At 25.0% G+C, this 25835-nt stretch overlaps 11 protein-coding genes across 11 annotated transcripts; 9 read left to right on the top strand and 2 right to left on the bottom strand.

Moving 5' to 3' along the window:
• Positions 1-117: 117 nt before the first annotated feature.
• Positions 118-1733, top strand: DICPUDRAFT_92146 (uncharacterized protein). Its single transcript, XM_003288661.1, has one exon. It carries the CDS (start codon positions 614-616, stop codon positions 1613-1615), a length of 1002 nt encoding a protein of 333 aa, XP_003288709.1. The 5' UTR covers positions 118-613; the 3' UTR covers positions 1616-1733.
• A 399-nt stretch (positions 1734-2132) lies between these two features.
• DICPUDRAFT_48090 (uncharacterized protein) lies at positions 2133-4368 on the top strand. The gene is made up of 3 exons (XM_003288660.1): positions 2133-2820; positions 2888-3496; positions 3592-4368. Exons 1-3 carry the CDS (start codon positions 2458-2460, stop codon positions 4282-4284), a joined length of 1665 nt encoding a protein of 554 aa, XP_003288708.1. The 5' UTR covers positions 2133-2457; the 3' UTR covers positions 4285-4368.
• A 269-nt stretch (positions 4369-4637) lies between these two features.
• On the top strand, positions 4638-6417 carry DICPUDRAFT_98108 (uncharacterized protein). The gene is made up of 3 exons (XM_003288659.1): positions 4638-4975; positions 5036-6168; positions 6230-6417. The coding sequence occupies exons 1-3, from the start codon at positions 4724-4726 to the stop codon at positions 6363-6365; spliced, it is 1521 nt and encodes a 506-aa protein (XP_003288707.1). The 5' UTR covers positions 4638-4723; the 3' UTR covers positions 6366-6417.
• A 937-nt stretch (positions 6418-7354) lies between these two features.
• On the top strand, positions 7355-7895 carry DICPUDRAFT_34424 (uncharacterized protein; the record flags this gene model as incomplete). Its single annotated transcript, XM_003288658.1, has 3 exons — positions 7355-7463; positions 7540-7768; positions 7835-7895. Coding segments are annotated over 3 exons (399 nt in total), but the record flags the coding sequence as incomplete, so codon positions are not given.
• A 724-nt stretch (positions 7896-8619) lies between these two features.
• DICPUDRAFT_92144 (uncharacterized protein) lies at positions 8620-9323 on the top strand. The gene has a single exon (XM_003288657.1). The coding sequence runs from the start codon at positions 8625-8627 to the stop codon at positions 9222-9224; it is 600 nt and encodes a 199-aa protein (XP_003288705.1). The 5' UTR covers positions 8620-8624; the 3' UTR covers positions 9225-9323.
• A 62-nt stretch (positions 9324-9385) lies between these two features.
• On the bottom strand, positions 9386-12508 carry ABCH3 (uncharacterized protein; the record flags this gene model as incomplete). Its single annotated transcript, XM_003288640.2, has 1 exon — positions 9386-12508. A coding segment is annotated over one exon (3123 nt), but the record flags the coding sequence as incomplete, so codon positions are not given.
• A 1378-nt stretch (positions 12509-13886) lies between these two features.
• On the top strand, positions 13887-15316 carry DICPUDRAFT_79487 (uncharacterized protein; the record flags this gene model as incomplete). Its single annotated transcript, XM_003288656.1, has 2 exons — positions 13887-13903; positions 14491-15316. 2 exons carry the CDS (start codon positions 13887-13889, stop codon positions 15314-15316), a joined length of 843 nt encoding a protein of 280 aa, XP_003288704.1.
• A 1754-nt stretch (positions 15317-17070) lies between these two features.
• Positions 17071-17927, bottom strand: DICPUDRAFT_92143 (uncharacterized protein; the record flags this gene model as incomplete). Its single annotated transcript, XM_003288639.1, has 2 exons — positions 17759-17927; positions 17071-17681 (listed from the first exon to the last, which is right to left on the bottom strand). Coding segments are annotated over exons 1-2 (720 nt in total), but the record flags the coding sequence as incomplete, so codon positions are not given.
• Positions 17928-19244: 1317 nt separating this feature from the next.
• DICPUDRAFT_34447 (uncharacterized protein) lies at positions 19245-22932 on the top strand (the record flags this gene model as incomplete). The annotated part of the gene is made up of 6 exons (XM_003288655.1): positions 19245-19355; positions 19448-19976; positions 20060-20934; positions 21020-21243; positions 21330-21624; positions 21703-22932. 6 exons carry the CDS (start codon positions 19245-19247, stop codon positions 22930-22932), a joined length of 3264 nt encoding a protein of 1087 aa, XP_003288703.1.
• A 550-nt stretch (positions 22933-23482) lies between these two features.
• DICPUDRAFT_152967 (uncharacterized protein) lies at positions 23483-23965 on the top strand (the record flags this gene model as incomplete). The annotated part of the gene is made up of 1 exon (XM_003288654.1): positions 23483-23965. One exon carries the CDS (start codon positions 23483-23485, stop codon positions 23963-23965), a length of 483 nt encoding a protein of 160 aa, XP_003288702.1.
• A 217-nt stretch (positions 23966-24182) lies between these two features.
• Positions 24183-25448, top strand: DICPUDRAFT_98105 (uncharacterized protein; the record flags this gene model as incomplete). The annotated part of the gene is made up of 3 exons (XM_003288653.1): positions 24183-24417; positions 24475-24894; positions 24955-25448. 3 exons carry the CDS (start codon positions 24183-24185, stop codon positions 25446-25448), a joined length of 1149 nt encoding a protein of 382 aa, XP_003288701.1.
• Positions 25449-25835: the final 387 nt, after the last annotated feature.

The following is a 25835-nucleotide window of genomic DNA, read 5'->3' as shown; positions in this document are numbered from 1 at the left end:
TTTTTTTTTTTCTATTATTATTTTAATTATTTTTTATTATTTTTTTTTTATTTTTTTTTTTTAAAATAAAAATTTTTTATTTTTTTTTTTATTTTTTTATTTTTTTAATTTTTGGGATTTATATACAAATTTTTATTAACGTCTTATACTTTTTAAAAATCACACATAAATCAATATTATTACTTTAGAGTACAGTAAATAGCAACAATAATTATATCTTTTAAATAATTTTATTTTATATTTTAAATATTTATTTTAAAAAGATATTTAAAAAAAAAAAAAACACACACAAAAAATTCAATATTATTTTTTAAAATATCATTATGCTCAAAAACCAAGGAGAAATAAAAGTAACATTATCATTAAATAACAACATTAATAATATATTATTTATAATAGTATCATTTCTCCAACAAATAATTTATACAACAGCAATACACAAAGAAATTTTTAAAAATTTAAATTCAGTTTATTGGGGTTATTTTAGTTCAATTGGATAAATACTTATTATAATAGTAACAATAGCAATAATAATAATAGTAATAGTAGTATTTTTAAAATAAATATTAAAAACTAATATCAACACAACAACTAAATCAATCAAGAAAGAAAAATGAGAGCAGCATTAGAAGAATACAATTCAAAGTTTTCAGACGATACAACACCAGTAACACCAAGTAGTTCATTTGTAGATACAAGCACATTGGCACCAAGAAGAAGAGGAGCAACAGTCCATGGAGCTAGAGAATATCATGTCCCATCTGATTTAAGAACAGGTATCAGTAATAATCCATATAATGGCGTTGGCAATAATTCGTCATCAACAGCAATTACATCGGGTACAGTCGCACCATCATCATCAATGACTAATCACCAAAAAGAAGATGACTCATATACCTCATTAAAGATGCGTTACCTCAGATCATTAAATATAAGTATTCAACAAGCACCACCAGCTAAAGATAACAATATATCAGCATCAGCACCAATACCTATTCCAATAGCGTTATCAATGGGCAGAGGCGATTTGGATTCAGACTCTGATATTTCAGATAAGGAAGATGAAGATACTGAGGGTAGTTCATATGATAATAATAGTAATAGTAATAATAACAATAAAACATCAACTAGTTTTCGAAATACAGTTGCAAACTCCTATCTTAGTAGTAATCAATTTAAAAACAATTTAAATACTTTTGTAGATACAGATTTAACAAACAATAAAAATATAAACAATACAGATAATAATGATAATGGTAAAGCTGGTGGTATTAATGGTATAAATACTTTAAGTAGTCAATTTAATAACAATAATACAATCGAAATTTCAAAAATAAATATAAACAAGCAAAGTGTTAATAATAGTAATAGTAGCTCAAATAATAATAAAAATAAAGCAATTATAGGCTTTAATGTAAATGATAAAAATGACAATAGTAATGGTTTTTCAAGTTCACCAAATGATGACAATGGTTTAAATGCTCCAAGAAAAGATTCAAAAGGAAAAGGAAAGCACAAATTTATACCTCCACATGAATTACTTGGCACAAATGGTGATGAATCTTTAATTACAAATCATTCAATTCCTGGCACAAGAAAGGTGTTTGCTGAATAAAAAAAAAAAATTCAAAAAAATCGAAAAAAAAAAATTCAAAAAAAAAAAAAAAAAAAAAAAATTATTTATCTTCAAAAATAAATTATAATAACTTTATTTATCTAATTTTATTGATCTTAAATTTCATTTTGCTTCATTTCATTATTATTATTTTAATTTTTTTATTTTTATTTAAAAAATGTCTTAATACTATTTTAATTATTAAAATACCATTTTTATTATAATAATTAAAAATAGTAATATGACCACCTTAATTTTAAATATTTTTGTAATTTTACAATAATACATTCTTTCTTCAAATTTCATCTTCCATAGAAAAATCAAAATAGATTTTTTGCCAAACTTGACTCACAATTGTGATAAAAATCATAATTTTATTTTAATTTTTTTTAAAATAAAAATAAAATTTTTTTTTTTTTGTAATTTTTTTAAAATATTTTTCATATTAAAAAAAAATTATCATAATTATTTGTATATAACCACAAACACGCAGTTACCCACATATTTGTATTTGTATATATATTATATATAATTTATTTGTTTTTAATTTTATTTTTTATTCTTTTCATATTTCTTTTTCTTTTTTGTTGTGTGTTTATTTTTCTCTTTTATCTTTTTATTTTATTTTTATTTAATCACCACATTTTGTTTGGATATTTTTTCCTCTTTTTCTTTTTCTTTAATTTTTATAATCTGATCTTTTTTTTTATTTATTTTAATTAAAATATCAAAATAAAAACCATTTTTTTTTTTTTATTTTTTTATTTATTTATAGCCATTCTGTTTTGTTTTATTTGTAAAAATAATAATTTATAAAATAAACAGTGTTGTATGTAAAAAAAATGAAAATAATTTTATCATTAATTCTATTAATTTTAACAATTAGCTTTGTGAAATCAGAAAATGTAAGAATAAATAATATTAAAAACTATAATAATAATAAATATAATAATAAATATAATAATAAAGTATCATCAAGCAGTACCAATGACGATAGTTCATTCGAGCCAAGCAACAACCCATTCATTGTTCAATACAATGCACAAAGAGGTCAATTGGTTGGAGCAGAAGATAAATTAAAAGTGGGATACTATACAAATTTTAACCAAAAGGAGAATCAAGCAAATGGTATTTTTTCAAGTATTCTCCAAGAAGAACAGCTAAAATATTCAAATGTTGATCCAGCAGCTGTTAACTTTTTTGCAGTAAGTCATTAAAAACCATAGGAAAAAACTACATTATAAACCCAACAAAAACTAATAATCTTTTTAGGAAAAAGAGTTTATTGATAATAACTCAGTTATATTTAAAATTATACAAAAAATGCCAAAGGGATCAGCTCTTCACATACATCAAGATTCCTCTGCCACTTACGACTATTTAGTTTACAATGGAACCTATTTACCAAATTGCTATATTTATATTGTAAAGGAAAATGATAACGACCCTAGTATCCTAAGCCAAAATGGTACATTCTATTTCTTTAAAAATACACCAACCGATCCTCGTTGGAACTTACTCTCTGACTTAAGAGCTAAGTCAAATAATGTTTCTTCATTTGACCAAACACTTTACACCTCACTCACTTTAATCAACGAAGACTATGGCAGTTATGAACAACTCTGGGACAAATTTGATGGAATATTTGCAAGAGTATCTGGGTTGGTCAATTATATCCCAATTACAGTAGGCTATATGACACATCTTTTCCAACAAACTGTTCAAGATAATATTCAACACATCGAGCTACGTAAAACCCTTGGCACAAACTTCTATGATCTTCAAGGTAATACCTATGATGATGTATGGTTCTTAAATGTAACTCAACAACTTTTAGCAGAATTTAAAACAAAAAATAATATGCCAGAATTCGGTTTAAAGGTAATTTATATTAAATATTTATTTATTTGTTTTTAAAAACGGCAAACTTTTAAATAATTTTTTTATACTAATTTTTTATTTTCTATTATGATTAGATTGTAGGATGTGACCCACGTCATACTTCAAACCAATCATTAATTTTAGATCATATGTATTTTGCTTTAGATATGGTTAACAAATACCCAGACTTTTTTGTTGGATATGATTTAGTTGGTCCAGAGGACAACGGTTACAGTCTTTTATACTTTATCGATCAATTTGCCGAAATCAATGAAGAAAGTTTAAAGAGAAAATATCCCCTAAACTATTATTTCCATGCTGGTGAAACCATTCTTTATAACAACACAAACCTTTATGATGCAGTTTTATTAAAAACAAAGAGAATTGGTCATGGTTTACAACTCACAAAACATCCACTCCTTATGGAAGCTGTATTAAAAGATAATATTGGTATCGAAGTTTGTCCAATTTCAAATCAAGTTTTAGGATTTGTATCAGATATGAGAACTCATCCAGCTTTTGATCTTTTAGAACAAGGTTTTCCATTAACCATCTCTCCAGATGATCCAGCCATTTACAATTACTACGGTTTAAGTTATGACTTTTTCGAAGTTACTTATGGATGGGGTTTGGACTTAAAACAATTAAAACAATTATGTATTAACTCGATTCAACAATCATCACTCTTTGATCAAAACGAATATAATACTTTATATCAAGCCTGGGAAAATAAATGGTTTGAATTTATTGACTTTATCATCAATAATTTTGATCAAAAAAATAATTAAAAAAAAAAAAAAAAAAAATAGATAAATTATCTTTTTTTTTTTTCATTAAAAATAGATTCTAAATAAAAATTATTGTTTAACCCCAAATAAATATATTTAAGTATTTCTAACTTATAAATAAATATTAAATATATAATAAATAATAAAATAAAATAAATTTTATTATATTTTTTAAAAAATTAATTTTATTTTTTTTTGAGAAATTTAAAAAAAAATTATTTAATTAAATAATTTTATAATATTTTTATTTAATAAATAATTTTTTTTTTTTAAATTTGAAATAAATCACTAAAATATTTTTTTTTAAATTTTAATAGACCATTTTCATTTTTTCTATTTTTTTTTTAAATTTTATATTTTATTATTTATTTGTTTTTTATCCAGTTTTGTAAAATATCTAATAAATTCCTTTTATTATTTTGTTTTTGTTTTTTTAGTTATGTCTTCAAATTATATTTTATCACCCCTCTTCGAAGATAATGAAGAATCAAGGGAAATAAAAAAAAATCTTATCGAGGACTATATTAAAGCAGTAAAAGAGGAATATTTAAAGAAAGGGGATGGTACTATAGGACCACCTATGGACAAAGTACGTGCTGTGCTCGATTCAACTCCATTATCTATTTTAGAATCACAACAAAATAAAAAGATTTTTTCAACTCACTATGGATCTTTATTTTGTACTCCATATGTATGTACACCTATTATTAAAATTTTACAAAAATGTTATTTATACTAACATATTTATAAGCTTGATCCCATAAATGGAGATTATATTTATAATATAGGTCTTTTTAATTTTATTTTTCTTCCAACACTGCCACTAGCATGCTTTCAAAAGTATCAAAGTGAATTTCGTCAATTACAAAAACTAGGCCAAGGTGGATATGGGTCGGTATTTCTAGCAAAAACGTTAAGGGATTCTAAAGAATATGCTATTAAAATAGTTAATTTCAGAGTATCCTCTTCTGAACCTTTAGAAATCTTTTACGATGAAAGAGAAGTTTATAGAGAAGTTAGAGTATTAGAAAAATTAAATCATAAAAATATTTTAAAACAGTACTCTGCTTGGTGTGAATTAGATACATCAATTGGCAATTCGACACAATTTGGTTCTGAAGAAGGTAGCATGGGTACAAATAAAGAAAGTACTGATGTTTATGAAATAGACAAAGAAAACACTAATGTTTCGGATTCTTCTCCCTCAATCCCAACTGGTGATTCGAACCAATTTGGTTCTGAAGAAGGTAGCATGGGTATAAATAAAGAAAGTACTGATATTTATAATGTTTCTTCTTCAAATGAAAACAGATATTCAAAAAGTTCAAATTATAACCCAACTTTTAATTCAAAAGAGAATAATAATAATAACCAAACCATTAATCCAAAAGAGAATAATAACAACGATATCATAATAAATTGTTCAATGTTTATTCAAACTGAATATTGCCAAGGTACCTTAAATGATTTAATGGAAAATCCAGAATTTAATCTAAAGAGTAAAAGAGAAGTTCTTTTAATTTCATATCAAATTATAGAAGGTGTAGATTATTTGCATTCTGAGGGTTTGATGCATCGAGATCTTAAACCATCAAATATTTTCCTCAATCAAGATATCATTAAAATTGGTGATTTTGGTTTAGCTAAACCCATAAATCACCTAAGTAATTATAAAACCTTACCAGGTTCAAGAGTCTCATTTCCCCACACTACCCAAATTGGCACTAAGATATATGCATCACCCGAGCAAGAAGAGGAATGGTTATTAACGGAATATACGGAAAAAGTGGATATCTATAGCTGTGGTATAATATTATTTGAATTACTATGTGGTCATTTTTTAACACAATCCGAAAGAAAAACATCAATTGATAATTTACTTATGTAAATATTATTATCAAATCTATATATATATTTAAATTATACTAACTATAGTTTATTTTAGGAAAGAAACTCTACCAAGATCATTTTCAGAAGATGAAAAATCGCTAATTAAAAATATGGTTAAAAAGAACCCTAGTGAACGACCTTCTGCAAAAGAGGTATTAACTCTTTTAGAAAATTTATTAAAGAAATTATAAATTTAGAAAAAAATTTAAATAATAAAAAATATAAAAACAAAATCCGATATCCAAAAATATAAATATACTTATATATTAATAAAAGATATAGTAAAAAAAAATTCAAGTCTATTATATTTTTATTTGTATTTTATTTAATATTAATCTTTCTCCTCACCATCCCATTCATTTTTAATTAAATAGTCGTCTTTTAAAATATCCCATTCTTCACCATCTTGACCATATTCATCTTCATCACCTGCTTTCTTTACTTTACTATTCTTTAATGTTTAAAATTGATTTTTTGAAACTATTAGAGATTTAAATTAAATAATTTAATTAGTATTTCTATTTGGTGTATAGGCACCTATATATAATAATAACAATAAACTAAAACAAATATACATACTATTTTTTAATTTTGAATCTACCAAAGTGGTCATTCCAGAAGATTGATGTTGGGTTATATTTATTATATCATTTTTTTTTTTTTTTTAATTATTTTTTTTTTAAATTATTAAAAATTTTAAAACCTATAGTATAATTTAAATCTAAAGAAATTTTAAAATGGTCAAGAGTGTCAAAAAAAAAAGGTCATTTTTTCATTGCCTTTTATCATGCTTCGTTAGTTTATATAACTGCCTAAAAAAAATATTTTTTTTTTATTTTTTATTTTTTCTAATTTAATTTTTTTTTTTTTTTTTTTTATTTTATTTTTTTTAATTTTTAAATTTTTATTTATTTTTTTTAAATTTTTTTTATTTTTTTATTTTTTGTTTTTTTCTATATTATATATTTATTATTTTGTGGGTGAAAACTTTTTGTTTGGTTTTTTTATACAAAAATAAAATATATTTTTTATTCTTTAAATTTATTATTTATATATTGTAACATCATAGTAAAAAAATCTTTTTATTTAATTTTTTAATAAAACTTTTTTATAAATTAATAATATTATTATCTTTAATTAAAATTTTTTTTTTTTTTTCAACTTTATATACATTCTCAAAATGAATAACAGAAACAGCGAAGAAAAGGTAACACAACAATGCATTCAAAAATTAGAAGAGTTATTAAAATTAGAAGAAAATAGATATTGTGTTGATTGTGGTGCTAAAAGTAGGTATAGAATTATAAAGATTTATTTAATAAATTGTAAAATCACTAACACATATTTGTTTGTTTATTTACATAGATCCAAGATGGTGTTCAACAAATTTAGGTATCTTTATTTGTATGAGATGCTCAGGTATTCATCGTTCATTAGGTGTCCATATTTCAAAAGTTAGAAGTGTAACCTTGGATAAATGGAATTTCGATTTATTAGAACAAATGCAAAACATGGGTAACCGTAAAGCTAACCAAATTTATGAAGAGTTTATGCCAGCTCATTTCAGAAAGCCAGATCATAATACTGATACTCAGTAAGTAGTTAAAAAAAAACAAAGAAAAGAAAACAAAAAAATATTAATATTAATTTCAATTTTTAGTACTTTAGAACAATTTATTAGAGGTAAATATGAAAGAAAAGAGTTTATGAGAAAAGACTCACGTGTAAATCAACCAGTTAGACGTGAAGGACCAGGTGGTGGTTTTGCTTCAACTAATACAGAACTTCGTTCATACAGTTCATATAACAATAATAACTTTAATGATAATAGAGGAAACAATAATAACTATAGCAACAATAGCAGCAATAATAATAATAATCAACCACCACAAAAATATAACACAGTTGGCCATGGAAGTAACCAATCATCAACTAGACCATCATTAGCAAATAGCTTTGCCACCGAAATGGGTAACAATGGTTTCAATAGCAACAATAGCAACAACAATAACTTTAACAAAAATATCAGCAACAACAATACCAACAACTTTAATAATAGCAACAATTTTAATAATAGTAATAATAATATGAATGTTAAACCACCAACCCCAGTTCCAACAAAAAGTAATATTTCATTAATTGACGACTGGAATGGCGCCTCAAATAAAAAATCATTAATCGATGATGATTTCAAAATTGTTTCAAATCCACAAAATCAACCACACAGCACATTCGATCCATTCTCTTCAAGCAATAATAGTAATAATAACAATAATGCCAATAATAATATGAATGGTGGCATGATGAACAATAATATGAACAACAATATGATGAATGGTGGTATGAATGGTAACAATATGAACAGAGGAATGGGTATGTCACCAATGAACAATGGAATGCCAATGGGCAATGGAATGGGCATGAACAACGGAATGCCAATGAACAATGGAATGGGCATGAACAATGGTATGGGTATGAACAATGGAATGGGTATGAGTAATGGAATGGGAATAAATATGAATATGGGAGTTTCACCAATGAACAATGGAATGCAAATGAACAACGGTATGGGTATGAACAATGGTATGGGTATGAACAACGGTATGAGCATGAACAATGGTATGGGCATGAACAACGGTATGGGCATGAACAATGGAATGGGCATGAACAATGGCATGGGAATGAACAATGGTATGGGAATGGGAATGGGAATGAATATGAACAACAATATGAACAAACCAATGGGTGGAATGAATATGGGTATGAACGGTATGTCCCCAATGGGCGGAATGAATATGGGTATGAATGCTATGTCTCCAATGGGCGGAATGGGCTTTGGAATGAACGCCATGGCACCAACCTCATTTGGTAGCTCTACTCCAACCTCAGCCACTCCAACTCCACCACAACCATCTCAATTTTCTTCATTAGATTCATTAATGTTTACTTCACCATCAAAACAATCATCACCAATGCCATCAAACAACATTCAACCAATTGCAGCAAATAATCCAAACAACTCTTCAAATGTTAACAACCTTTTCTTTTAAATAATTATACGCATTTATAATTATTTTTTATTTAAATAATAATATTAATAAAAAAAAATAAAAAAATAAAAAAAAGATAATTAGATTTTTTTTAATCCCAAAATAAAAAAAAAACTATATTTATTATTTATAAAACTAAATAAATTTATTATATTTTTTATTTATAATAAATTTAATTTTAATTTGTTATTTTCTTTTGTTAAATTAAATACATGATCGAATTCGCTTTGTACACTAACATCGTGATCGATGACAAAGATTGAATCTTTTTCTTGAAGATTTCTCATAAGATCGCAAATGATTGGCTTTACAGAGGAGTCTAAATGATTTGTTAATTCATCAATTGCCATAAATGTTACTCTTGAACCTGAATGATTATAAATAACTTCACTAAGAGCAAATGGACTGTATGAAAGCTCTAAACAACGTCTTTGGCCACCTGATAACTGGTTAAATGAACGAGGTTTTGCTAATTTGGTTTCTGGATCCAGTTCGAATATGTCAATCGATAGTTCGTCATCTTGAATAGAAAGAGAAGTAAATAGTTGGCCTTTAGAAAGCTTTGAAAGATATTCGTTTGCGTAACTTTCAACCTCTTTTACAACACTTTGCAATGCCAGCATGGGTAAACCATTTGAATTGAAACCATCCTCCCAAAATTCTAATTCTTTAAATTTGATTTCTGCTTCTTTTAGTTTATCATTAAGACTTTGAACTTCAGTTGTTAAACTATTGATATTTAATTCCTTTTCATCAACCTTCTCTTTAAAGGGATCTTTGTTATTTTCTAATTGGCTTAATCTAGATTCCTTATCGCTAATGGATTGCTTTAAAAAGTTTATATTTATTTCATTTTTTGATAACTCTTCCAATTGTTTAGTAATTTCTTGTAAGGTGATTTGATTTGTTTGTATTTCAAGCTGATTTAGTTTTTTATTTATTTCGAATTCCTTTTCAATTTCTTTGAGTTTATCTACAAGTTCGTCGTTTTCATGTTCAATGTCAAAAATTTGATGCTGTTGTTTTTCTATGGACTCTTTGAATTTTAAAATTTTAGTATCTGCATCTTTTCTATTTGATTCTAATAAATCATCTGGAATATTTTGACCACATTGGTTGCATTTTTGTTTATCGATATAATCTAACCAGTATTTCAATTCTGCATTGTTTTGTTTAATATTGACCTCTAATTGGCTAAGCTTAAACTTATTTTCGTTTAGTTTCTTATTGGTTTTATTGGAGGATTCATTAAACTCTTTAAAGAATTGTTCTTTTTTAAATTCGAGCGAGTTTAGGAATTCTTTAATTTCTTTGCTGTTTTTTAATAAATCCATCTTAATAGGTTGTTCGTTATTATTACTATTATAACTGATTTGATTATTTGATAATTTTTCTAATTTTTCTTTTTCGATTTTAATTTCATTTATTAAATTGTTGATGTTTGAAATTTTACTTTCTTCCCACTCATTTGATTGTTTTAAATAATCTATTGATCTCCATGTTTTTAGTGATGATTCGAATGAATATAAACTCTTTTGAAGTTCATTAATTTCTATTTCTTTTTTCTTACGAAGTTCTTTAGCTATTTTATTTGCAGGTATACAAAGACCTAATGAAAAAATACGTGAGAGTAACTCTTTCTTTCTTTTATCGGAATCTGTAACAAAATTTGAAATGGAGCCTTGACCTAGATAAATACTCATTCTAAAGCTTTCATAGTCCAAACCGATAATATTGTTTATTAAGTTTTGTTGATCCATAACTCCTTGTTTAATTTGTTGATCCTCTAAACCATTAATTGAAATTTTAGCGCCGCTGCCCCTCTTTTTTGTTCTTTTAATTTGATATAGTTTTGAATCTACCAATACCTCGACAGTAACACTAGTACTATTGGAGCTGTCATTAATAACTTCATCACCCTTAATACTGGAGCTTGATGTTGATTGTTTTTTTGGTGAAGTATTTCCATATAAGCACCAAACCAAAGCTTCAAAAATTGTTGATTTACCAGTGCCCATTTGGCCACGAATTAAAATCATTTTATTTAACATTTCTTCATCTTTTAAATTCAGCTCCAATTCATTTGAGATACCACAAAAGTTATTTACTTTGATATTTTGAATCTGAACTTTTCTTCCCAATGGTACAATGGTTGGTTCTTTGACTGATGACAAAATGTTTTTACCCAAATACAATAGTTCATTTTTATCCAATCCATTACCTTCATTCTTTTTAATATAGGTTTCTAAAAAATCATCTAGTTTAAATTTATTTTTGGTGGTTTCATCTTTCTGAGTTGTTTCTTTTATAGCCTCATTATTTCCTTGAACGGTTTCATTTTGATTGATACAAAATTGTGTATCATTAATTAGAACCCTTCTTAGATCAATTGATTTTGGTAACATATCTATAGTTTCAACAAATTCTTTTGATCTCATCATTTCTTTTGTTGCTTTAATCTCTACAAAGTCATTTGATTTAATTAAATTGAGTTTACTGGTATCGAATGGGAAAATTAATTTGTGATGTTTTGGTAAATCGTCGAAATCTACAAAATAAGGTTGAATTCTATTAGAGTCCACAAATGCAACACCGTGTGGTTCGTTCATTTCACCATAGTTTTGTTCGTATGGACTTCCAATATACCAATAATTTTTTGAAATTTGCTGACGTTTATGATAGTGACCCAAATAGCATGATCTAATAAATGATGTATCACCATCTAAATCAAACTTACCTGTTGATCTATACCCACCATTGGCAACTGCACCTTTAGCCTCGGCATGTGCAAAAACAGTCCATTTCGAATGTATTGAGGATTCTGGATTGGGTAATTGCTTTGATAGATTGTGAAATAGCATGGTTTGGTCCTCTTTAGTTTCTCTCCATGGTAAATATGCTAAACCATTTTCTTTATCAATGATAGGATCAGTTGCAACGGTGAAGTTTGGAAATAATGAGAATAGTTGAATACCATGTACAGTACCATCAATAGAAACCTGATCGTGATTACCCGGAATTAAAATAGTTTCTATATCTGATTGCTTCCAACTTTCAAATTCTTTTAATAAATGATCTATATGTCTAACGTGTAGCACATCTCTTTGGTGCCAAAAATCACCCAAAAATACAACTGGTGTGGGTTTGTTATCTAAAAGCTCGGTGCAACTTAATTCTCTAACTTTTTTTAATACATTTAATGTTCTATCTAATGATTTTGATGAAACATGTAAATCTGTAAACAATAATTTCTTCCAGTACTTTTGATTATTATTTTTACTATTTTTTAATAAATTTATCATTATAAATCTAAATTTATTGCACAATCATTATAAAATATAAAATAAAAAAAAATTAAAAAAATAAAAAAATAAAAAAAATTAAAAATTAAAAATTAAAAAAAGTAAGGTATTTTTTTTTTATTATTTACTTATTTGAATATCTGAAAAAGTTTTATTTATAATTGTTCCCCTTATTTTATATGGCAATTAAATTTATTTTAAAGTCTTTAAAAATATAATTACCCCCATCAGATAATCTTTTTTTAAATTTTTAAAAAAAAAAGGAAAAAAAAAAAGTATAAATAGTTTTATTTATTTTACATTTAAAAAACAAAAAAACATATATTTAAAATGATCTTTAGTAAGTATTTAATATAAATTTATAATATAAACTATAATTTGTTTATACTAATTTTTTTTTATAGATTCAATTATTTCTCTTTCAAGCACTGGCTCATCAATGAAAACAACCATGACTTCAAACTTTGAATCAAAATCCTTTGGAGATAATGAAGTTGCTTTGTGGGGAGAACATGGATGGAGCAATTGGAAAAACTCAAAAAAACACCATCAAAACTCACATAAAAAACACTGGGGTTGTTAAAAATTAACAATAATTAAAATTAAAATAAATCTCTAATTCCAGCATAAACAAAACCATTCTTTATTTTTCATATTATATATTATTTTTAATAGAAACAAATTAATTTTAAAAAGTAGAGCAATATTTTTTAGTAATATATTATTATTTTATTAATAATAATATTTATTTATTTAAGATTTATTTACAAAATTAAAATTATATTTATACATATTTAATGCTAGTTTTACATATCATCAAAATTAAAAATTAAAACATGATCTTCCTTTTTTTCTTTTCTTGATTTCTTCTGGAATAAATAATTATTTGAGTTTAATATCTTCTTTCTTTCTAATTCATATTCTAAAACGGATATAGGCTTTACTTCCATTGGGAATGTATCATCAAATTTACTGGCTTTTGGGGGTCTACTTGGTTTTTGAGTTTTTAAGGAATTGCAATATATTTTACTACTTTTATTATTTAAATTATAATTTAATAAAAATGACATTTTGTTATCTATAGATACTATATTTTTTTTTTTCGATAATTATTTAGATTTAATATAGGTTTATTTATTATATAGTATATATTATTTATTATTTATTATTTGTTATTTATTATTTATTATTTACTAATAATTGCTATTTATTATTTACTAATAATTATTATTTATTAATATCTATTGAAAAAAAAAATTTTAAATTTTAAATATTTTTTTTTTTTATTAATTTAAAATAAAATAAAAATATTAATTTTTATATCGACAACTATGATTTAGTTAATTATATATTGTGTATAATGAAAAATGAAAGATTGTTTTTTTTAATTTAAATATTATTTTAATTTAATTGTTAAAAAAAAAAAAAAATAAAAAAAATTAAAAAAAAAAACTATAAATAAAAAAACCAACCAACAAGGTTTTTACCAAAGTGCACAAAAAAACCAGCCATTAAAGAATAAAATTTAATATCAAATATTCCATTGAAAACCAATAACCCCACACACAAATTACAATAAAAAAATATTATTTTAATTTTTATTATTATAATTTAACCACACACCCCCTAAATAATTAAGATTTTTTTTCTTAACTATTTTTTTAAAGGAAATACACATTAAAACTTACCTATTTGAAACGAAGTCTGTACAATTTGAAAAAATGAAACATAGAATTTATTTATTTTGTACCAAAAAAGTTAAAATATAGAAATAATTATTTGAATTTTTATTGAAAACTATTTTTAATTTAAGCTTTAAACCAAAAAACAAAACTATTAATCATGATCATTTTCTTATAAAAGCTATAAACAAATAATTTTACACCCTGGTAAAAAAAAAAAAAAAAAAAAAAAAAAAAAAAAAAAAAGGAAAAATTTCTTTTTTTTAAACCCCCCTTTACCAGGGGGGCTTCCCATTTCTTCAATGAACTAATTAATGAATCTAATAGGTTACTAGAATTTGCCAATAATTTATTTAAAATATCAAGTGATGAAATAGCAGTGATTTTAAATGACAAAAATAAAAAGTTATATTTAGAAATATTAAAATCAAATCTCAGAGGAGATAATGAAGACTATTGTATGCTTTTGGAATATGAATCAATAATAAATAAAAAAAGAAAGGAACTTATTTACAAAAACAATATAGATAGTTTTAAAATCGAAACCCAGATCAAAGACTACCAAAAAAAATTTAACCAGCTATTTAAAGAGATCAATTTAAAAACATTAAATTTTATGGACACTTTTTTATCAATCCCCCACACCGACCACTACGATTTATTTTTAAACTCTTTAATATTTTTAATTAAAATAGCATTAAAAATTAAATTAAAATTAAAATTAAACCAACTTTTTTGGTCTAATCAACTTAACAGTAAAAGTGAAACCTCTAGTGATAATTTTCAATATAAAGGAAAAAACGAAAAAGAATCAACAGATTTTAAATTCGAATTTAATTATTTAATAAACTATGATTTAGATATATTAGACAATTGTTTAAAAAATGAAATCAAAAAGATTAGTTTAAATTGGTTATCAATTGTTTTCATAAACTATATGTCTTTAAAAAACATCAAACAAGTAAAAGAAAACTACAAAAATGATCTTTTGGTGTCCACATTACCAAAAGAAACCAATACATTAGTTTTATCAAATAGGAAAGAGGTTTGCGAAAAAATAGAACAATTTTTATTTAAACAAAATGAAATAATAGATATTAATTTTTAACCCATTGTTAAAAAATAAAAAATAAAAAATATAATTATAACTTTTAAAAAAATTAAGAAATTATGGGGGAAATTAAATTTAAATTAATTTAATTTTTTATTTAATTATGGTATAGTTTTAATAATACTTTTTTTATAGTTTAAATACTTTTTTTTTTTTTTTTTTTATTACTTATATTTATATATTATTTATTTTAATTGTAAATTTAACCACTCTGGGAAATTACGGTAATGAATATTTTCTTTTATAATTCTTTCAAATAATGAGTTGATGTCGATATTGACAGCATCGCCCTCCCTTAATCTGTGTAATTTGATTGAAACACCTAAAACTTGGAAATATTCTTTTTTGAGATCTAAATTTTCTTTTTCTAGTTTTCCACAGTATTCGTTTGATACAGTACCAATGATTGCTTCACGGAAACGATGGAATTGATAAAGTTGCTCTTCCATTTGTTTTTGAAGCTCGTCGATTTGTTGTAATTTAAGATCCAATTTGAATTGACTTTGAGTCTCCAAACGATTAATTTCTTGTAAAAGGAAACTATTTTGTGTTTGATGTGCTGTTAATGACTCTCTTATCTTTGTAATATCATTTTGAGTGTTACTGTTGCTACCACTTGAAGTAAGCGATCTACCACCTTTACTGTTCTCTAAAAGTTCGTTAATATATTTATCTTTTTTCTCAGTTTCGTGTCTAAGCAATTCGTTCTCTCTCTTTATAACATTGACTGCATTATCTTTAAGCTTTATTGATTCTTCAAGTTCACGTATACGGTGTTGTTGGCCTAAAATTTTTTGATCACGGGAGGTTACCTCTTCAGTCCAAAGGAATTCGTGTGGGAAGGTTTCGATTGGTTTAATTGATTCAAGCTCTCTAACTTTTTCTTGAAGTGTTTCATTCTTTTCAGTAAATACATTGACTTGTGCTTTTAACTCCTCGATTTCTGAAATCTTATTTTTAATGTCGATATTTAATGCTACAGATTTTTGATGAGCTTCCAATTGGGATTTTTCTAATAAATCTTTAGTTCTTTTAATTTCATTTTCGAGCTCTTGTCTTTTTTTTGATTCATTCTCTAAAATTTCTTGTTTTTCTTGTATAAATTTCTTTTTTAACTCTTCTTCGATTGAGTTCTTCATTGATTCTAAATTTAATTTACCATATGAATTATGATTTTCATTGCTATATGATGATGATGCTTCCAATTTTGGTGATGTATTACTATTATTGTACATTTGTTGTTGAGGTGGTTGATAATTATCTTGAATGAATGAGGTAGTCGAATAATTGTAACTGCTATGTCTACTATTATATGGTGATTGGGAAGGTGATGGTTGACTTGATAGTACTGGTGAAACACCATTTATATTATTACTGTTATTTACCAAAGTATCGTTACTCTCTCGTAATTGATTTTGTGATTGTGATCTAGATAAACTTGGTGTTTGTGGTGAAGGTTGTTGTTGAAGTTGTTGTGGTTGTGGTGGTGTATATGATTGAGATAATTGATCCTCTTGTTGTTGCTGTTTTTCTTGATGTCTTCTTAAAATTTCAGATTCACGTTTTCTTAATTCTTCATCGGCTGGATTAAAACTACTTGAAATAAAGTTTGGTGAATCTGGAGCGATTGAACCTGAATGTGAATAAGTGCTACTTAACATTGCACCAGAAACAGTACCTCTACGATCGATAATTGGTGTATTACTGGTACTTCCTCCATTTGCATCAGAAAATGATTTACGGAAATCTGAATATGAATTTGAGGATGATAAACCTGGTGAATCATTTCCAAACTTTTGACTATTTTGTAATGATTGATAATACTTTTTATAATCTTTTAAACCCTCAGTCCAGTAATTTAAATCGGATGGTTTTAAAACCTGAAATATATAAACACGAGTTGGTGTTGCTAATTCGAAACCACTATCTACAGTTTTAACACCAATCATATCTGGTAAATTAATGAAGCCAAATGATTCTTTGTCACCTTCTTTTTCGAAATAATATAATTTTGATTCACGTTGTTGAAACCATCTCTTTTTGAATGCTCTGACTATACCTTTTTCACCCTGTTTCTTTAAATAACCTTGAAGAAGTGATGGCTTTGGTAATTCTGGCGATGTGAATGCTCTGCTTCTATTTGTACTCTCTAAAATTTGTTGTTGCTGTTGTTGACGTAATTGCTGCTCCTGTTGCTGTTGTTGCTGTAATTGTAGATTTTTTGCCTCCTCTTTTTTACCCATAACCCTTTGGGTCTCCTCTGTCAATCTAGATTTAATTTCTTTTAAAATTTCTAAATTTTCTGGTCTTTTACTTTCTTCATTATTAGTTAAATCTTTATAAATTGGTAACAATGATTTTACTATTGGAGTTTATTTGTTTAAATTTTATTTTATTAATAAAAACTTTAATTGATTTTATTATTTTATTTATACATACAAATAGTTGCTGCTTTATTTAAATCGGATGGTGTATTACTATCCACCAAACTGTGCACCTCATCGAGTGCTTGTTGTACCTCTGCAAATCTCTCTCTTACAGTGCTCATTATTAGATATTTATTTTATTTTTTTATAAAAAAAATAAAATAATATAAACAATATAAATTCTGTTTATTAAATAAAACAAAATAAAATAATAAAAATCAAAAAAAAAAATTTTAAATTTTTTAAAAAAATTATAATTAAAAAAAATCAATAAAAAAAAAAAAAAAAAAAAAAAAAAAAAAAGGATATTTTCTTTCCTTTTTTTTTTATTTTACCAGAGTTGGGGGTGATGTCATCTCAAATATTTAAGCTGAATATTTAGACACAAGGAACATACTAGTATTCCTAAAAAAAGTAAATATTCTTTTTTAATAATATTCCTTATAAATCTAAATAACACATATCTTAAAAATAAATATTAAAATTGTTTTTATTATTAATTGATTTTTAAAATGGCAAAAAAAAAAAAATCCTTTTTGAAATGTTTTGTTCCAATTGGCTTTTGCAAAAAGAAAAAAAAAAAATAAAAAATCAAACTTGGATTTAATTTTGATTTTGAAAAAAAAAATTTTTAAAAAAAAAAAGGGGTCAACTGTCAATTTTTTCAAATAAAAAGATTATATGGTTGCACCAAATTTTCATTAAACCTATTATCATAAAATGAAATAAAAATAAATTAACGAAAAATTAATTTTATCTATTTTCTTTAAATATACTCAATACAGAAGTTATCAATAGTGTATTACTATAGTTATATATAGTTTTTACTTTTACATAATTGAATAAAAATGTATTGATTGATAAATTAACTGATTATTACTATTTAAATTTTATATTTCCAATTCTTTTTTTTTAATGAATGAAATAAAAAGTTATTGCATAATTAAATTTTTTTATAAAAAAAAATCTCTTTTTTTTTTTTTTTTTTTTTATTTTTTTTTTTTATTTCAAAGAATACACACAAAGCCATTAGTTTTATTATAAAAAAAATTTAAAAAAATTTTTTTTAAAAAAATAAAAATTAAAATAAATTTTTAAAAAAAAAAAAAAAAAAAAAAAAAAAAAAAATATAATTTTTAATACACCCTTAATAATCATATCTACCATTTTTTATTATTATCCATCATTGATTATAAGATATTATTTTATTATTTTTTAAATTTATTTTATTAATATTGTTTAAAAAAATTATTTTTAAATTGTAATAATAAAAAAAAAAAAAAAAAAAATAATAACCGTTTATTCTTAATAATATATTTATTTATTTATTTATTTATTATTTATTTGTATAATAATAACCATCACAAAATTAATTATTCAATTAATTTGTACTTGTAATTTTATTCTCATTATATTTTTTAAATTAATTACAAAAAAAATAAAATAAAGATTTTTTAATTAATTGGGGAAAAAAACAAAAAAAAAAAAAGAAAAAAAAAATGGCATATAAAAGTCAACATGGTGTAGATGATATGGTTATGTTGTCTAAAATTGCTAATGATACAATTTTAGACAATTTAAAGAAAAGATATGGTGGCGATGTTATTTATGTAAGTATTGGTTTTTTCAAAGATTGAATATAATTAAAACCTTTATATTAATAACTTTTTATTTTTATTTTTATTTTTTATTTTATTTTTAGACATATATTGGAAATGTATTAATTTCAGTTAATCCATTCAAACAAATTAAAAATTTATATTCAGAAAGAAATTTATTAGAATATAGAGGTAAGTTTAGATATGAATTACCACCACACGTTTATGCAGTAGCTGATGATATGTATAGAAATATGTATGCGGAAGGTCAATCACAGTGTGTTATTATTTCTGGTGAATCTGGTGCCGGTAAAACTGAAGCAGCCAAATTAATTATGCAATATATCGCAGCTGTATCTGGTAAAGGTACTGATGTAACAAGGGTCAAGGATGTAATTTTAGAATCAAATCCATTATTAGAAGCCTTTGGTAATGCTAAAACTTTACGTAATAATAATAGTTCACGTTTTGGTAAATATATGGAGGTCCAATTCGATGGCAAAGGTGATCCAGAAGGTGGTAGAGTTACTAATTATCTCTTAGAAAAATCTCGTGTTGTATATCAAACAAAAGGAGAAAGAAATTTTCATATTTTTTATCAATTATTAGCTGGTGCAAATCAACAATTAAAATGTATGTATTTACTTTTAATTTTTTTATATTTTATTTTTTTTAATATATTAACTTTTTTTTTTTTATATTTTTTTATTAAATAGCTGAATTAAGATTAGAAAGTCCAGATAAATTTAATTATTTAAGTGCTAGTGGTTGTTATAGTGTAGATGGTGTTGATGATTCACAAGAATTTCAAGATGTATTAAAGGCCATGAAAGTTATTGGTGTAACAGATGCCGAGCAAAAAGAAGTTTTCAGATTAGTTGCAGCAATTCTTTATTTGGGTAATATTGGATTTAAGAATAATGCTAAAGATGAAGCTCAAATCGATCAATCATGCAAAAAAGCATTAGAAAGCTTTGCATATTTAATGCAAACCGATGTTTCATCATGCGAAAAGGCACTTTGTTTCCGTACAATTTCAACTGGTACTCAAGGTAGAAGTGCCCGTGTATCAACTTATGCATGTCCACAAAACTCTGAAGGTGCTTACTACTCTAGAGATGCACTTGCCAAAGCTTTATACAGTCGTTTATTCGATTGGATCGTCGCTAAAGTTAATCAAGCTTTAGGTTATAAGCATAGCTCCAACTCCTTAATGATTGGTATTTTAGATATCTATGGTTTTGAAATTTTCGAAAAGAATGGCTTTGAACAAATGGTTATCAATTATGTCAACGAACGTCTTCAACAAATCTTTATTGAACTCACATTAAAAACTGAACAAGAAGAATATTTCAACGAGGGTATTCAATGGGAGCAAATCGATTACTTTAACAATAAAATTTGTTGTGACTTAATAGAATCAAAGAAACCAGCCGGTATTTTAACTGTCCTCGATGATGTCTGTAATTTCCCAAAGGGTGATGACCAAAAATTCTTAGATCGTTTAAAAGAATCTTTCAATTCACATGCTCATTTCCAATGTGCTTCACAAGCTGGTAATTCATTTACAATTAAACATTATGCTGGTGATGTAAGTTTTTTTAAAAAATATAATTCATTTTATTATTTTAATAAACAACAATATTAATAAAAGTTTTTTTTTATTTAAATTATAGGTCGAATATTCCGCAGATGGTTTCGTTGATAAAAATAAAGATTTATTATTTAATGATTTGGTAGAATTAGCCGCCTGCACCAGTAGCAAATTAATTCCATTGTTATTCCCAGAAATTAATTCCGAAAAAGACAAGAAAAAACCAACTACTGCTGGTTTCAAAATTAAAGAATCAATTGGTGCTTTGGTTAAAGCATTATCTGCATGTACTCCACATTATATTAGGTAACTTTCTATTTATTAAATTTTTTTTACCCTTTTTTATAAATTCCATTTATACTAATTTTATATTTATTTTTTTAAAAAAAAAGATGTATTAAACCAAATTCAAATAAAAGAGCTAATGATTTTGATACATCATTAGTTATGCATCAAGTTAAATATTTGGGTCTTTTAGAAAATGTAAGAATTCGTAGAGCTGGTTATGCTTATCGTCAAACCTATGATAAATTCTTTTACAGATATCGTGTATGTTGCAAAGAAACCTGGCCAAATTGGAGCGGTGGCTTTGAAGCTGGTGTAGAGGCCATTCTTAAATCAATGGATTTAGATCCAAAACAATTTTCCAAAGGTAAAACTAAAATTTTTGTTAGAGCCCCAGAAACTGTAAGTCTTTATAAAAATAATTAAATATTGTCATTTAAAAAATAATTGTAAACTAATTTATTTTATTTTTAAAAAAAGGTATTTAATTTAGAAGAGTTAAGAGAAAGAAAAGTATTTACATATGCAAATAAATTACAAAGATTTTTCTTAAGATTCACCTTAATGAGTTATTATTATTCAATTCAAAAAGGTGCTGCAGATTCATTAAAATCAAATAAAGAAAGAAGAAGATTATCATTGGAAAGACCATATCAAGGTGATTATATCAATTATAGAGAAAATTTCGAGTTAAAAGATATCGTCAAAAAGAATGGTAATGAAAAGATAATGTTTACTCATGCTGTTAACAAATATGATAGAAGATCAAGATCACAACGTCGTGTTTTATTATTAAGTGATGTCGCAGTTTACTTTATTGCCACCGAAAAGAATAAGGATAAAGAAGATAGAAAGAAGCGTCCATGGATCTATGTTCAAAAGAGACGTCTTTTACTTGCTGGTATTACCTCAATTGAAATGAGTAGACTTTCAGATGGCTTTATGGTTATTAAAACAATGAACGAACACGATCAAATTTTCGAATGCCGTAGAAAAACTGAATTCCTTGGTACTTTAATGAAAGCTTTCAAGACTGGTACTCTTCGTGTAAACTATAACAATTCAATAGGTGTTGCTATTAAGGCATCCAAACAAGGTGGTAAAGGTAAAGAGCGTGTTATCACTTTTGAAAAAGGTATTAAACCAGAATCATCAATTAAAGGTACTAAAGTTATAGCTCCAAACGATGGTTTACCAGCTGATACCGTACCAAATCTCACTCCACCAGAATCTTTACCAGTAGTATCAATTCCAATTTATAGACCAGCTATGAATTCTAAAGTTGCTCCACAACCAGGTGGTTCCGTTAAACCATCAGCTAAAGCTTTATATGATTTCCAAGCCGAATCATCAATGGAACTTTCATTCAAAGAAGGTGATATTTTAACTGTAAATGACCAAAGTTCAGGTGACTGGTGGGATGCCGAATTAAGAGGACGTAGAGGTAAAGTACCATCAAATTACCTTCAATTAATAAAGAATCAACCAGCTGGTGGCGCTACACGTGCACCAATTGGTAGAGGTGCTCCACCACCAACTTCAACCTCCACAACATCAACACCAGTAGGTAGAGGTGCACCAGCAACTCGTGGCGGTGCTACAGCAACTCGTGGTGGTATGGCTCCACCAAACCGTGGTGGTATGGCCCCAAGAGGTGGTATCGCACCACGTGGCGGTATGGCTCCAAGAGGTGGTATTGCTCCAAGATAAACATACAAATAATTTTTTTTTTATTTTAAAATTAAATACCAAACCAAAAAAATAAACAAAATAAAAAAAAATAAAAAAAAACTAAACTATATAACTCAATCAAAAAAAAACCATCAAAAAAAAAATCAAAAAAAGAAAATATCATCAAAAAAAAATGTTATATATTTATTTCAAAAACAAATGAATTTTCTATTTATTTGTTAAATGCCTATATTATAGTTAATAAAAAACAAAATAAAAATTAAAAAATTAAAATCAATTAAAAAAAAATCTCATTCTACATTCTATTTATTTTAGATCTTTTGTAATTATAGTAATTTTAGATATTTAAAACCACATTAGTTTTATTTTTTACTTTTTATTTTTTTTTGTTTTTTTAATTAAATTTTTAAATTTTTTATTTTTTTTTTATTTTTCATTTTACGAAAGACGAAAGATTAATAAAATGATTAAAAGATTAATAAATAAAAACGTTGGTAACCAAATTTTTAAATATAATGGATTCAATCAAATAAACAGAAGTTTTGCAACTGAAAAGAAAAGCAATAAAATGGAATTACCAACCACACCAGAAGAAATTGACATTGAAGATTTCTTTAAAGTTGATTTGCGTGTTGCTAAAGTTATTGATGCACAACATGTAGAAAAAGCCAACAAGTTATTAAAATTAACATTGGATTTAGGTTTAAAAAAAGTAAAGCCACAACCACAAGTAGAACAAAAGTCACCAGAAGAAAATATCAACACCACCACCACAACTGAAGAATTAAAACCAACTGTTGAATCACAAGTTACAGAATCACCAGTACAACCAGAAAGAGATATTAGAACTGTTTTTAGCGGTATTAAAGCATACTATTCACCAGAGCAATTAATCGGCAAGAATGTTATCTATTGTGCAAATTTAAAAAAGAGAACTATGAAATTTGGTGTTAGCGAAGGTATGGTTTTATGTGCATCTGACGAAGAAGGTAAAAAAGTTTTATATACTACCACCGATGATGGTTCTGAACCAGGTATGAGAGTATTTTAAATAAATAAATAAATAATAAATAAATTGCTATTTGTAAAATTTTTAAATAATATATCTTTGTCTTAATTTTTTTATTAAATATTTTTAATTTAGTTTTTTTTTAATTTTTTTTTATTTTAAAAATTATTATTTTTTTTTATTTTTTTTTTAATTGTATCAAAAAAAAAAATTAGGGGTAAATGTAATTTTAATATAGAATAAATAAACACATATATTTATGGATAGTAGTAGTAATAATAATAATAATAATAGTTTAGAAATGAATAATGGTGATGGATTTTTTTCAAGGATTAGTTCAAAGGTTAATCAATATTTAAGCACCATTGCTCTAACAACTAGGTTTTTCTTTTTACTATGTGTATCTTTATTTATACTGGAGTGTTTTAATATAATCAAAGCTTGGCAGGTTTGTTTATCACCATATTATTTACTGTCACATCCTCTATCTAATGGTAATTATTAATCTATAGTTTCAAATTAATGCTCATTATTAACATTTTTTATTTTAGCATATACAATTATAACATCAAATTATTTTCATATAAATATTTTACACATTTTATTTAATATGCTTGCTTTTATACCCTTGGGTAGTAGATTGGAAAAATCAAAGTTTGGAACACTACAGTTTTTTTATTTAATCGTATTATTCAGTATTTTAATACCATTGATGACAACCGTTTTATCGGTTATTGGTTTATATACAAATATTACACGTTTTGGTTATTATAGTTGCAGTGTTGGTTTCTCTGGAATTGTTTTCTCTCTTTTAGAAATAGAGTTTTTTGAAGATAGATTGGTTTCATTATACGGCATTACAAATATACCTTCAAAGTTATACCCATTTGCAATTTTATTTATAACTTATCTAATATTTCCATCCTCATCATTTTTAGGCCATTTAAGCGGAATTTTTGTTGGTTTATTATGTAAGATTGTTGTTATATTATACTTTATTTTTAAACACCAAACTAATTTTATTTTTATAGTTGTAAAGGGTAATCTTTCTTTCTTATTTTTATCACCAGAAAAATATGTTCAAATTGAAACGTCAGAAAAATTAAATAGGGTAATATCATTACAGGGTTATATCACAAATTTAAACTATGGCTCTACATCATCATTTTATAATAATAGCAGTGGTGGTAGTGTTGGTAGCTCATCGTCTTCACCATCATTAAATAGCAGTTTTACAAGAATTAAAAACTATTTCAGTAGAAATACAGGTGGTGTTCAATTAGGTTCAATATCTCCTGAACAATTTAGACAGCAGCAAATGCAACAGCAGCAACAGCAACAACCACAACAACAGCAAACACAATTAACATCTCCACCAAATCAACAGCCACAACAAAGTATTAATAATATAGATGAGGACAATAATAATGGGTACCAAATACCAATGTACCCACCAACATCTTTACAGTATTCACCATTAATTGATATGTCAGAAGAAAACCAAACAAAAAATAATAATAAGTGATTTTTTTTATATATATAAAATGTAAATAAAATGTAAATAAAACTATATAAATATTATGTCATTATTAATTTTAGTATTCCTTTTTTATCTTTCTGTTTTTTTTTTTTAAAAAAAATAGATTCAAAAAAATAATTTTAAATTAATATAGTAATAGAAAAATAAAAAGATTTAGAGTTTTAAATATTTAAATAGAGGTTTAAAGAATTAATAGATAAGATTAGATTAGATTTTTTAAACTTCACATTTTTTAAATATTAATTCTTTTTTTTAAATATTATTAAAATGATAGAAACTAATTGTTGAATTATGATAATTATAAATATTTAATTATTTAAATATTTAAATATATAAATTATAATTGAACAAATAATTCTTCATATTAAAATT

The sequence above is a fragment of the Dictyostelium purpureum genome, assembly GCF_000190715.1.
Source record: "Dictyostelium purpureum unplaced genomic scaffold DICPUscaffold_143, whole genome shotgun sequence".
Taxonomy (NCBI): Eukaryota; Evosea; class Eumycetozoa; order Dictyosteliales; family Dictyosteliaceae; genus Dictyostelium; species Dictyostelium purpureum.
This window is presented reverse-complemented; position numbering and strand designations above follow the sequence as displayed.